Source organism: Oryzias latipes, chromosome 7 (genome assembly GCF_002234675.1).
Source record: "Oryzias latipes chromosome 7, ASM223467v1".
In the NCBI taxonomy this organism is placed as follows: Eukaryota; Metazoa; Chordata; class Actinopteri; order Beloniformes; family Adrianichthyidae; genus Oryzias; species Oryzias latipes.
In genome coordinates this window covers 904,276-916,903 of record NC_019865.2, presented here as the reverse complement: position 1 = coordinate 916,903, position 12,628 = coordinate 904,276, and the positions used below count along the sequence as shown (strand labels likewise).

The 12,628-nt window shown below is 44.3% G+C and overlaps 2 protein-coding genes across 5 annotated transcripts; one reads left to right on the top strand and one right to left on the bottom strand.

Annotated features, from left to right (window-relative positions):
• The first annotated feature begins 1,812 nt into the window (after nucleotides 1-1,812).
• On the top strand, nucleotides 1,813-12,521 carry LOC101170091 (succinate dehydrogenase [ubiquinone] iron-sulfur subunit, mitochondrial). 3 transcript variants are annotated; one of them, XM_020704387.2, is made up of 10 exons: nucleotides 1,813-2,030; nucleotides 2,946-3,182; nucleotides 4,276-4,407; nucleotides 9,323-9,456; nucleotides 9,537-9,622; nucleotides 9,724-9,860; nucleotides 9,952-10,068; nucleotides 11,631-11,732; nucleotides 11,904-12,026; nucleotides 12,108-12,521. In XM_020704387.2, exons 2-10 carry the CDS (start codon nucleotides 3,123-3,125, stop codon nucleotides 12,189-12,191), a joined length of 975 nt encoding a protein of 324 aa, XP_020560046.1. In that variant the 5' UTR covers nucleotides 1,813-2,030; nucleotides 2,946-3,122; the 3' UTR covers nucleotides 12,192-12,521. The 3 variants fall into 3 exon arrangements, with proteins under 3 accessions (XP_020560046.1, XP_004070269.1, XP_020560047.1); XM_004070221.4 differs by lacking the exon at nucleotides 4,276-4,407 and having other exon boundaries at nucleotides 1,815-2,030; XM_020704388.2 differs by lacking the exons at nucleotides 2,946-3,182; nucleotides 4,276-4,407 and having other exon boundaries at nucleotides 1,815-2,030.
• Nucleotides 5,530-9,111, bottom strand: LOC111947635 (uncharacterized protein K02A2.6-like). 2 transcript variants are annotated; one of them, XM_023956296.1, is made up of 2 exons: nucleotides 7,417-9,110; nucleotides 5,530-5,641 (listed from the first exon to the last, which is right to left on the bottom strand). In XM_023956296.1, the coding sequence occupies exons 1-2, from the start codon at nucleotides 8,197-8,199 to the stop codon at nucleotides 5,594-5,596; spliced, it is 831 nt and encodes a 276-aa protein (XP_023812064.1). In that variant the 5' UTR covers nucleotides 8,200-9,110; the 3' UTR covers nucleotides 5,530-5,593. The 2 variants fall into 2 exon arrangements, with proteins under 2 accessions (XP_023812064.1, XP_023812063.1); XM_023956295.1 differs by having other exon boundaries at nucleotides 5,554-5,641; nucleotides 6,176-9,111.
• Nucleotides 12,522-12,628: the final 107 nt, after the last annotated feature.

Below are 12,628 nucleotides of genomic sequence, written 5' to 3'. Positions count from 1 at the left end.
CCATTAGCTTTGTTACTTAGTGATTAACTGAATGTAATATTTTGTTCCTGTAAATATGTGGGGGGCCGGGGAGGAGGCGCTGTCTGGGTTCTCTTTGCTAACTTACTATTGTTTCGTTAACATGGGGGGGGTAAATGCCAGCCATGATGAGCCAGTCAGCCCACACCCATTGATGCCCCCCCTCACTCTGCACTCAACAGTTTCTTTGCCCAGTTCCCCTTCACCCCCCAGGAGCAACCAGCCTATCTACCAGTGGGGGGAACCCTCACCCAGCCCTCCCCCCACCCCCGCCCCCCTTTGTCCAGACATTGCTGTTGTGAGGATAAGATGTCTGTTTTATTAAAAGTGCTGATGAAGCACAAATGTGATCTCTGACGTGTGGTTGGTCTGGGGGTGGAGGGGTGGGAGGGGTCCCATCTGAGCTCCACCCTGACAGAGATGGAGACGCCCTTCATCCCTGTCTCCATGACGTCATCGGGGGGGGGGGGGGGGGGGGTTGCTGCACATCACAGCCTTCCGCTTTCCTCTGACTTTGGTCCGTTTGTAAAATGTGGTTCCTCTGGTTTTTACAAGAGGAGAAACAGGAGGAGAAGTTTCTGCTCCTCCTGCAGGACCAGGAGCCACCCATTGGATCCTGCAGGACCAGGAGCCACCCATTGGATCCTGCAGGACCGGGAGCCATCCATTGGATCCTGCAGGACCGGGAGCCATCCATTGGATCCTGCAGGACCGGGAGCCATCCATTGGTTCCTGCAGACTCCTCTGCCTGGGTGTGGCCGTCAGCCGGTGGCGTGAGCGTCACTTCAGTCCCTGATGCAAACATCCCAGCGAGCAGAGGAGATGCTCGGACTTCCTGAAGATGATGATGGTTTTTTGTTCCTCTGAAGCTCAGCGGGCTGAAGTTTGGACCCAAGAGGGATGAAAGAAGAAGCATCTGAAATGTAACAAACTGAAAGACTTCAGCTGTCGACTTTTAACGCTTTATGACAAACATCAAAACGCAGAAGCCAAACACGTTTGGACACATCTTCTCCAAAGATCCACCTCCACCGTTTAACAACCCCCAAAAATAAGAATATAGGTTTTTTTCTCATTGCAGTAAGAAATACGAAATAATATTCTCATAAGAAATAATCAGTGTTTTAAAAACCTGTCACCAAAATGTGCTCCACACAGCAGGTAAAGGGTTGAGTGATGCTGAGGGGAGCTTCCTGTTCAGAGGATGATGCAGAATGAGGAGAGTTTCAGGGTTCTGAAGGAGGAGGTTCTGGCTCCATCACTGGTTCTGTCTTTGTGGTTCTGCAGGAGTTTAGCTGCTGTTTTAGTTCAGAAGATGTTTGCTTCGCTGTGGAGAAATCTGTGGTACCATCTTCTTAAAGTTCAGATGTAGACACACAAACTCCACTTAACTTTACATTTATTTTGCATTTATTTGCTTTGATCTAAGAGTAAAAAACAGGAAGTTTCAGGTGTTTTTGTTCATATCACAGTAACTCTGACATGAAGATTTTGCAGATGTAACATCAGTTGTTCATTAGCTGCATTAGTTCAGTCGTATTCAGGAACTGGTGGTGGAGGACCCAAAATGCAGGAGACCAGGATTGATGACAGGAAATAAAACATTTAATTAACAAACTGAAACATGACAAAAATATGAGGAGAAACAAAACTGTGACACAACAGAGCAGATGACCTGACAAGGATGAACAGAAAACAAGACCCTTAAATAGGCTGAGGGCAATTAACTGAACTGAAGACAGCTGTGGATCATGAACCAGAAACTGGAGTGACTTAACAAAAAGAAAACCAAAAACATGACAAAGAAAACCAAACCACTGAATCCTTACAGTCGTTCAGACAGACACAACCATCAGCTCAGTTCCACTTCATGTTTTAAAACAGGAGAACGTTTAGACCTTAGAGAAATGAAAGATCTTCGTGGGTTTTTGAGGAACCTGCATGAAACTGAAACCGGCTCGGTTCTGACTTAGAACGCGGAGGATCGTCGCTTGTTTGACGGCAGCAAACAGGTTGGTCTCTAAAATGGTTTATTACAGTGTCAGCTGTGGAGAAAGAAACGTGTAAAATCACGTGAGTAAAACCACCGAGCTGCAAGGACAGAAAACAAGCAGAGTGATTTCAAAATAAGAGCATTTTTGCTCTTATTTTGAACTAACAGGTGTGACAGACAGGTGGGACTCCTGCAGCTCATGACTGTAGATGTGATGCGGTTCCTACAGAAACTACATAACTGAACGCTTTACCATTTAGGATCACGTGTCACATGATGACCAGGAACATACCGACTCTCCTTGAGGCAGTGAGGGTGAAGACTATCAATTATTTTACAGGCGTATTATTTTTGGATATTTTACACACGGTAGATTTAATGCAGAGAAACGTTATTTAGCTAATTTACTTATAATTATGGCAAAGTATTTCATTTACAAGTGTAAACATGCTAACAAAAAACAGTATTTTATGTTTTTCAGAGAGAAATGTTTCTGTATGTAAACAGCATTAAATGCACTTATTAAAAAAAGCTGTTAGAACAGTTGAAGCATGGTCACTTTTGAAACGTTAACATTTTCCTTTACCTTTATTATTTTTGTTCTATTATTATTTTTAAACTTGTTTTTATATTGCTATTACTATGCCTTTTTTCTTTTCATTTTCCTGATGAGAAAATTTGTGTTACATAGTGAGAAGTGTCAATGTTTGGTATTTTGTATGTGCAATATTTGTTAATAAAGTTTTTAAAAAAGAGGCAATGAGGGTTATGAAAGTATCATAAATATGTTGCCTTCACTTGCCTTTGGGAATACCAGTGTTACAAAGATAAATTATAAACAAGAATAAGTATTTAATGGTCACGTATTTTTCCTTAAAAATAAGATCTGAGTGGGGAAAAAACCCTCGTGTCGTTTAACTTTGTGTCTCTGTAGCAAAAAAAAAAAAAGGCTGTTCTCATTTGGCTCTCGTTTGGCCGAGCTCTGAGGCTGTACGTGAACGCAGCAGCGTCGACGCATCCTAGCGGTGAGGCGTTCACGGGTCAGAATCATCGGAGTCGGTCTGCCTTGCTCACGAGCTCTCTGCCTGCGGTCCTCCTGCTCTGTTAGAAGATGTCGCTGGTTCTTCTGAGCCGAAACCTTCTGGCTTTTACAAATGGCGGGACGATGGTGGTGAGTTCCCAGTTCCTCCTCAAACATCTCCACATCCAGCTCTTTGAGGTTCTGCTGTTTTGGTGAACTTTCTTCTGCTGGATGTGAGTTTTTAGAAGCGTTATAGTCGTATAAAAAATAAAGAAAAAGCAGCATCTTCCCAGAAAGCCGGAGTGAAAACAGGTTTGTTTTAAAGGCAAAAGGATAAATCTGCTGAGAGGGTTCCCTCTGCACCTTCAGGTTTAACCTGCAGAGATCCAAGGAGGTTTAAAGTAGGACGTTTTACCGACAATCAAAACCAAAAATATATTTTTCATATTATCATCTTTTATTGTCCTCTAAGAGTCTGTTAACCCTTGTGCTATCCTAGGCACTTTACCATTGGGAGTTGGGTCATCTAGACCCACTAGACAGTGCTCTGAACCTTTTTTCTTCAATGATTTGTGATCTTCACTGGTGTCCATGGATTACATGAAATCTTTCCACCTTTATCCACCTTTGTCATGGTAGAGAGAACACGTCACTGTAAGGGTGGGGTCATCTAAGATAGCACAAGGGTTAAGTAATCAGAGAAACGCCGTGATGTAACACCATCCTGTCAGTTCTCTGCCAGCACCACAGGGGGGCGACACACCTTTTCATTCATGTGTTTAGAAAAAGGTGAAGTCACCTGATGAGATGAACTTTTCTCAATTTTACCGATTTAAAGAACAAGTGTGTTGTATTCTTGTAGAAGTAATCCTCAGATTTTGCACAGAAATCAGGACATGACTCAGAATGCTTTTCCCGCTGAATCCTCTTTTTTAATGCTTCCTCTTCACACGTAACATAAGAACTCAGTCCGTCATACAACGCGCCCTCTAGTGTTGTGGTGGAGCAATTGAATACACAACATATTTTCCCCCTTGTTTAAGAGCTTAACAGACCTGTAATGGAAAATTGAAACTTTCAAACAGAATAAGAATTTCTTTTGTGTGTTTGTCTCCACATTACCTCTAACTCAGATATTCTCTAACAACCTTTAAATAACCATAACTCAAGAAATCTGCATCAAGTAACACTTTTTTTCTTCTTCCCTAATCATACGACATGACTAATGTTCATAATCATTAAGCCATGCAGGCTTCTTTCTAACCCTTGCGGGTCTGGGCATCCTATCATCCCGCGGTGGTGTGACCTCCGGCTCAGGCATTACATCCGTAGCGCCAGTGCCTGTGTCTTGTGCACTTTCTGGAACCAGCGACAGGTGAGACGCATTCCACGTGCGCCCATCCTCCAGCACGTACGAACTTTCACCTGCTTTCTTCATCACTCTGGCTGGGGCGTGAAACTTTGACAGTCCTTTCTTTACATGAAAGGGCTTTCTCACTCTTACCATGCTTCCTTCTCTGATTTGTGGCACCCGCGCTCCTCTCTTAACATCTGTATAGGCTTTTGATGCTTTCTGTTTTGAGGTAACACGGGTACGTAGTTGTTTCTCTGATGGAAAAGGAGAAGTACTTGCCGGTCCTATGTCCATTTTTGTGCGCATCTTCCTGTTGAACATGAGTTCATACGGTGACACTCCGGTGGTGCTGTGTGGAGTAGCACGGTAAGTGAGCAGGAAGTTCTGTATGAAGGGCTTCCACTGCTTCCTCTCCTGCTCTGCTGTAAGGAGTGTTTCTTTTAGAACGCGGTTCCAGCGCTCTATTGCTCCGTTTGCTTGAGGGTAATATAAAGACACCTTCCTGTGTTTGATGTCTCTCACTGCTAGATAGTCTGCAAACTCGGTGGAGGTAAATTGTGTCCCATTGTCACTAATCAGTTCTGTAGGATTGCCAAACCTGGAAAATATTGTAGACAGGAATGTGGTGATTGCACTGGTTGTGATGGAAGGAGTAAACGCCACCTCTGGCCATTTGGTGTAGTGGTCGATCAGTGTTATTGCATAGCGGCAGTCCCCAGCTGCAGAGTCAAATGGACCAACGATGTCAATCCCCACTTTCTGCCATGGAGCATCTGGAAATGGAATTGGGTGAAGCGGTGCAGGATGTATTTTGGCACTTTTATCATTCAGCTGGCATGTCACACATGCTTTTATGGTCTCCTCCACACACAAGTCCATATATGGCCACCAGTACAGGTCTCGCAGCCTCTGCTTGGTGCGGACGACGCCCTGGTGGGTTTCATGTGCCAGATTAATAATCTGCTTTCTCACTGCTACAGGAACTAACCTGCGGTAAGGGCCTCTGTAAACTATTACCTCTTCCACGGACAGTTCATCTCGAACAGCAAAGTAAGGTTGGAGCATGGCAGGTAACGATTGTGCAGTTTTAGGCCATCCTTGCTTCATCTGCTCTCTTAGGGCGGTCAGTTCTGGACATACCTGACACGCTGCAGTAAAGTCTTTCACTGTGAGGGCTTTCAGTTCTGTATCCAGGAGAGCCACCAGCTCAGGCTCCACCACTGGTTCTGCATTCTCGACTGAAGGAAGAGGCAATCTGGAGAGACAGTCAGCAGCATAATTTTGTGCACCAGCTCGATATTCTACATCATACGTGAAACACAAGAGTCTAGCTGACCATCGTGCAATGCGCATCCCTGCCCGTCCCAGTCCTTTTGTAGCTAGGAGAGTGGTCAGGGCTTGGTGATCTGTGCGCAAAGTGAATCTAGTCCCCCAAAGAAAAGTTCTCCACTTTTCAACGGCCCAAACACAGGCCAAGGCCTCTTTCTCCACAATGGAGTATTTCCTTTCTGCGGGAGTGAGGGAGCGTGATGCAAAAGCAACCGTTCGCTCTGTTTTGTCAGGATGAAGCTGTGTTAGAATAGCTCCCAATCCATAATCTGAAGCATCTGTAGCCACAATAGTTGGGAGGCTGGGCTCAAAAACGGCTAATGCAGGACTGTTGATGATGCGAGTCTTCACTGCATCAAAACTAGCCTGTGCCTCTGAAGTCCACTTGAATGTGTCAGTGTGCAGGCATGCTCTCATAGGCTCCACCAAGGATGCATAATTTTTCACAAATTTTGCATACCATGCAGTAAGTCCCAGGAATGAGCGCAGAGTAGTGGCGTCGCCCGGTGCTGGAGCTTCTGCAATAGCCTTCAGGTGATCCTCATTAGGCAGCAAACCTTTGGCTGAAATGACATGCCCAAGGAACTGCAAGCTCTTCTGGTTAAAATGGCATTTCTCCATATTAAGCTGGAGACCAGCTTCATTAAGTGCGGCTAGAACTGCTTGGAGGTTGCGATCATGTTCTTGCTGGTCCCTGCCATAAACAATCACGTCATCCAGGTAGTTCTGGACTCCTTTTAAGCCTTTCAGCACCAGGGACATGAGCTTGGAGAATGCACTTGGGGCTGAACACAGCCCATAAGGGACTCGACGAAACCTGAACAGTCCTTCATGTGTTATGAACGCAGTTATGTCACGGCTCTCTTCTGCCAGCAACACCTGATGATAAGCATTTGCCAAGTCAATAGTGGAGAAAACTGTAGCTCCATACATGTTTGAAAAAATGTCATCCATATGTGGAAGAGGATGACTGTCCATCACTATTGCCTTATTTGGCTCACGATAATCCACACACATTCTCACTTTCCCATTTTTCCTTAGTGTCACTACAATGGGAGATACCCAGGGAGAGGCATCAATCCTCTCTATGACTTCCATCTCCAACAGCCTCTCAATTTCACAAGAGACAGCTTGTCTGACTGAGACTGGAAGCCTTCTGAGCTTTTGTTGGACAGGTTGAACATCCTCTCTGATCTTCACTTTATGAATAAACCCTTTTGCAAGACCCAGCTTTTCAGCTGCTGCTCCCGTTTTAATCTCGTCTACTGGAGCTGTTGATGAAGTCACCGTCGGTGAAGAAGCTGCTTCAGGAAGTACTGCATTGTTGTCAATGATGAGCCTCAGCGCTCTAAACAAGTCCAATCCTAGCAAAGCTGTGCCTGTTTTCACCACATACAGTGTAGCTGGTACTTTAGCATTAGCATGCTTCACTGTAGCTGAGAAACAGCCCAGCACAGGGACTTTGGACTTAGTGTATGTCACTAGCCTGGAGGCTGGCTCAGAAAGTGACACATCACTGAAGTGCTCTCTGTAGAGATGCTCAGGGATAATAGATACTGCAGAACCTGTGTCCACCACTAATGCAGCAGAGCATGAAGCTGACTGTGTAGTTATGGTCACTGTACAGGTAATCTTTTGGTCGATTAGCTCATCTTGTAACATCAGTACTGTATTCATTTCAAGAACAACCACTTCTCCCACCTTAGCTGTAGCTTTGGACTTACACACACGGGCAAAATGTCCAGTTTTGCAGCAGTTTCGGCAGGTCACTTTGCGTGCAGGGCAGTCTGGAGCGTTGGCAAGATGAGCTGAAGAGCCACATCTAAAACAACACCGGTCCCGTTTAGATGCTGCTCCGGGCTCGGGTGGTTTATTGCTCCTTACTCTGGGTGGGTGTTTTGGCTTTGCAGTCATGACGTGCACCGGAGCCTCCGGCGGTGATGTGAGAGTCTGTGCGTGTCCTATTGCCGACTCCACTTGAGACGCCATCTTTACTGCCATGTCCAGTGTAAGCGTTGCCTCCGTTTGCACCAACAATTTCTCCCGTATTCTCGGACAATTAGCATGCTCGATGAGCTGGTCCCGTATCATCTCGTCCGTATTTTCAGCAAACTCACATGTAGTCGCCAGCTCACGCAGTGCGCCCACATATTCAGCAACAGTCTCATGCGGTCTCTGCAGCCGCTGTCTGAACTTGTGTCGCTCCACCACCACGTTGATTGCTGGTGTGAAGTGTTTTTTCAATGCAGCTACGGCTGAGTCAAAACTTGCACCTCCGTCCTTTAGCGTGTAGAATATGCGTTGTCCTTCCGTGCCCAGGCAATGTAGAAGCAGCGCACGTTTACGCTTGTCGGGCCACTCATCCCCCTCTGCGCCGATAGCAAGCAGGTAGTTGGAAAACATTTTCATCCACATCTCGAATGGAATCGCAGGTTGTCCGGCGGACTGTAGAAACAACGCAGGGCAGGGGACAAGATTCGCCATCCTCGTCGCCAATTTGTTGTATTCTTGTAGAAGTAATCCTCAGATTTTGCACAGAAATCAGGACATGACTCAGAATGCTTTTCCCGCTGAATCCTCTTTTTTAATGCTTCCTCTTCACACGTAACATAAGAACTCAGTCCGTCATACAACGCGCCCTCTAGTGTTGTGGTGGAGCAATTGAATACACAACAAAGTGCAATTTGGATTGCACATTCATAGAATATTCAAGAGTTATTAAAGCAATTTCTACAAACCCATTTAATCAGAGTACGTGTACAAAAATCATCGATTTGACCTCAACTTTAAAAATCTTCCAAAACTGTGATATGATAATTGATAATGTATGTTTTAAAGATAAAAATGCAATAACAAAGTTTTAAGAGTCTCCTTGACAGCTAAATTATTTCCCCTTCCTGTTAGAAGGAAAATTCTGTCACAAATGTGTTCAAAATAGACAATTCTCACACTAGATTAGTTTTAATATACAAGATAATTCATGCTGTTTTTAAATATATTGTTATTTTAGGTACACTTTTTATTCATAAATGTCGTTTCATGAAAGAGAAGCTTAATTATTTGTAGTTCAAAAAACGATCTCCTGTTTTTCTTATAAATCCCTAAAAAAAAATACATAAGAAAACAATGAAACTCTTGAACTGTGTATCGGTTTATCTGGATTAATTTGTTTCTTTTTATTTTATTTTAATAATTTTTGTTTGTTGCTTCTTTTAGTTTGGTTTTGTATGTCTATGTTTTATTTATTCTTATTACTTATTATTCTATTTGATGACATTTTTTACATGGTTTTCATCTGCTGCTTAGACTTTGTTCTAGTTTTCTATTTCTAAAATCCTACACTGCCTTATATTTTCTGATTTTAATGTTCCAAATGGAAAAAATGCTCTGTAATTCTGAATTTTGTCAATAAAATAAATAAAACAAAAATCTTTTCCGGTTCTATTTTTAATTTTAGTAAAGATGCTTAAAGGGAAGAAAAAACTTTTCTAGAAGAAACAGGAATTCTGTCAGTATCACCGTGTTCACCTGAGTCTGTCACTGTTGTTCACACACCTGAAACAGTGTTATAGCGTAGATCGATACCTGCTGACTCAATCGTTCTCAGATGGTGCGGTCCACTCAGACCGTCGCCGCTGCAGCTCCAGAGCCCAGGATGAAGGCGTTCCAGGTGTACCGCTGGGACCCGGACAGGCCCGGCGACAAACCGCGAATGCAGACGTATGAGGTTGACCTCAACACGTAAGCAGTCGGGATGAGATCGATGACACTGCAGTAAAACATCTTAACGAATGAAAGGCTGACCCTTCCTGTTTGCACAGTTGTGGCCCCATGGTCCTGGACGCACTTATAAAGATCAAAAATGAAATGGACCCCACGCTCACATTCAGGCGTTCTTGTCGTGAAGGTGAGAAGAGAAAAACTCGGGTTCCGCTCACGCATCCTGATGCAAGCAGCATTGAAAACAGTGCAACCCTATGTGACGCAAACGTCTGCTCATTTCTGCAGGTATTTGTGGTTCGTGTGCGATGAACATCAACGGAGAAAACACTCTGGCCTGTCTGAACAGGATCAACGCGAACAGCAGCAAAGCCACAAAAATCTACCCGCTGCCACACATGTACGTCGTCAAAGATCTGGTGCCGGTGAGTGCAGCAGGAAGGAGCTGATGGAAAGTTTGTGAGCGTGAACTTAGTGAGATGATGCTGAATCCTGATGTACCGTTATTCCCTTCAGGACATGAGCAACTTCTATGCACAGTACAAATCGATAGAGCCGTACCTGAAGAAGAAGGATGGTAGTCAGGAGGGGAAGACGCAGTATTTTCAGTCCGTGGAGGACAGACAGAAACTGGTGAGATGCTCTGACCTCGCTCACATCCTCAGCATTCTTTCTGAAACCAGCGGTTTACAGCTGATCGGTCAAGGCCAAACCGGTTTCCTTTGATGCGACTGATGAAATGGACATGACCAGTGTAGAGACGACCTTCCTGTGGAAGGAGCTGACGGCTTTGTTTGTTTCTGACGCACTTGTGTCGTATAAACAAGACTCCGTCTTTTCTGTAGTTCTGCGTGTTAACTTCTTTGCTACGGAGCCCTCCAGGTGCCAGTGGCTAAAAAAAGAAATCTGATAAATCGTGCGCACAGATTATTTTGCCTACCGCAGGACTCCAATTTCTTCTTCTACGGTCGTACCGTAATTTATCCAGACCACTCACTATCTTACACGTCATCAGACCAACGTACAGCCAATCAAATAGTGTGATGTCATCATTAGTTGCAGGTGGTGTTCGGACTCCCATTGTAAACAAAGCTCCGACATAAAGCGAGATGATCTTCTAACAGGCTTTTATTATTATGATGATTATTACTAAGTGCCCGGAGGGCGCCGTACTTTTCACAAAAACGGCGGTAGAAAATGGTAAGTGTGCTTTGTAGACTATGATCTAATGAACTCGAATAACGAAGGACGGAAAAAGTGACTGCAAAGGAAACGGCAGTGACAAAGAAGAGGTCAACAACAGTAGGCTCTCCTCCTCAATCCTGAGCGTATAGCCGCCGTTTAGTAAAGCTTTTACCCAATGAGTTCTATCGCTAGAGGAGACACGCCCGCTTGGGAAGCCTGGCCAACGGTGGCGGAGCGCGATGCCATCTTGGTGAGGTCGTCGGCGCCCACATGACAATGCTTTCTATAGCCTTTGGTGGCATCTAAGTAGCTTTTATATAATGTATATTTATTCATACATATATATGTGTGTGTGTGTGTGTGTGTGTGTATATATATATATATATGTATATATATGTGTGTATGAATATATATGTGTGTATGTATATATATATATGTATGTATATATGTATATATATATATGTGTGTATATATATGTATATATGTGTGTATATGTTTATAGGTTTGACACAAAGTTTACATTTATGTCGACAGCAAATTATCCGTACATCATGCAGCATGTTGATAACAGCCCTGCAGCATCATGCATGTCAACATGTGTTCTATTAATGAAGCTCCTTCAGCTTTAAAAGAATAAAATTATAGTCCTTATCTGTCAAACGTTATGCCTTCCTCCTTCTATGGACTCATTTCTCTGATTTTGGCAGTTGAAACCTGCATAATGAACTGGCATTTTACAAAAAATGTGTTTGCATGCACTGCAGCAGAGACTTGACCTCACCAAGATGGCGGTGCTCTCCTCCCATGAGGAACCACGTGATAGAACTCATTGCTTTCACCCAAGTGTCCCTAATTAACACATTTAAACAGGAAATATGCAAAACTACAAAGTAAACAACGAAATGTGCAAAGAAAACTACATTCTGGCTGCTACATTCAGTATCAGATACATGTTCTGGAGTTGGGAGATGGCGCTGTGCATTCATGTCTAACTCTGTGGACCTCTGCAGGACGGCCTGTATGAGTGCATCCTCTGCGCCTGCTGCAGCACCAGCTGTCCCAGCTACTGGTGGAACGGAGACAAATACCTGGGACCTGCTGTCCTCATGCAGGTATGTGAAAATGCAGCTGTTCTTCATCCTTTAATTCAGATTGGACCAATAAAATCCGAACTTTCACGTCTCAACGGATATGTTTAGCAGCCACAGTTTGGATAATCAACACTACATTGAACATGTGCATACATCAGGCTGCAAACCAAAACTCCCTGCTTTCATCCGCAGGCGTATCGGTGGATGATTGACTCCCGGGATGAGTTCACTGAGGAACGGCTGTCGAAGCTCCAGGACCCCTTTTCCCTTTACCGCTGCCACACAATCATGAACTGCACTAAGACTTGCCCCAAGGTGTGAAAGTCTGTCCTCTGTGAGCCACATTTTTGCCTCAGTCAATCGTGTGATGGGTTTTCTCTTGTTTTCTTCTTACAGGGTCTCAACCCAGGAAAAGCCATCGCAGAGATCAAGAAGATGATGGCCACTTACAGAGAGAAAACCACCGCCGCCGCCTCATGAGTGACAGTAACGGTCGCCTGTTCAGAGCTCTACCACGTTGCTACATTAACACCTTTGTGGCGTCTCTGTCTGTGTGTGGGTGTGACGCCTGTGACTGTAGACGGGATGGAGGAACAGGCTAAGAAGGAATATTTGTGTCCTTCATCACAAAAGCTTTTGCTGTTTGCAGAGTAGATGCAGCTGGATTGCATGTCGTTGCTTTTAGCTGTGCGAAATTGTGTATTTAATGGTGATTTGTTGAGCTAACAGCAGCACAGAAAAAAAGCTGTTCTTTCAGTGACTGCTGAACAACCATATCGCGATAAATAAACATGCAATATGACACTAACCTCCCTTGGAATACACCCCATCATCTGTGACTGGCTCCTGGACTGTTTGACTGGCAGGCCTCAGTCTGTCAGAATAGGGAACAGGACTTCAGCCAGCATCATCTCTAA

Bases quoted from the DNA above. Each gene is read 5' to 3' on its own strand.
- LOC101170091 (XM_020704387.2), top strand. From the start codon at position 3,123: ATGTCGCTGGTTCTTCTGAGCCGAAACCTTCTGGCTTTTACAAATGGC. The intron at 3,183-4,275 runs GTGAGTTCCCAG...ATAATCATTAAG, and splicing joins CAAATGGCGGGACGATGGTG to CCATGCAGGCTTCTTTCTAA. The intron at 12,027-12,107 runs GTGTGAAAGTCT...TTCTTCTTACAG, and splicing joins GCACTAAGACTTGCCCCAAG to GGTCTCAACCCAGGAAAAGC.
- LOC111947635 (XM_023956295.1), bottom strand. From the start codon at position 8,199: ATGGCGAATCTTGTCCCCTGCCCTGCGTTGTTTCTACAGTCCGCCGGA.